The sequence below is a fragment of the Penaeus monodon genome, chromosome 28 (genome assembly GCF_015228065.2).
Source record: "Penaeus monodon isolate SGIC_2016 chromosome 28, NSTDA_Pmon_1, whole genome shotgun sequence".
Lineage (NCBI taxonomy): Eukaryota > Metazoa > Arthropoda > Malacostraca > Decapoda > Penaeidae > Penaeus > Penaeus monodon.
The window spans coordinates 39,241,536-39,241,760 of NC_051413.1; the positions used below are offsets into that span (position 1 = coordinate 39,241,536).

The 225-nt window shown below is 32.4% G+C and overlaps 1 protein-coding gene across 1 annotated transcript in view; it reads left to right on the forward strand.

Moving 5' to 3' along the window:
- Positions 1 to 225, forward strand: part of LOC119591589 (protein cornichon homolog 4-like) — a 7,686-nt gene that overhangs the window by 1,873 nt on the left and 5,588 nt on the right. Inside the window, exon 2 of the mRNA XM_037940351.1 lies at positions 181 to 225. This exon is cut by the window's right edge and continues 22 nt beyond it. Coding sequence (XP_037796279.1) covers positions 181 to 225 — 45 coding nt within the window. The remainder of the gene's footprint in view (positions 1 to 180) is intronic.

Sequence of the window (225 nt, forward strand, 5' to 3'; positions counted from 1 at the left end):
TGGCATGATGAATCTGATTTGCTTGCTATACATTTTTCCAAGTATTATAGTGTACTTATTTACTGTACATTTAGGTATTCAGTTTGTTTCTGACATGACAGGGATATTGCATGCTAATATATAGAGTGCAGATTTTCTTTTGCCATCTCCTATCTCTGATTTGCCTTAATAATAAAACAGGTCATTACACTATCAGATTTGGAATGTGATTATCTTAATGCTCAG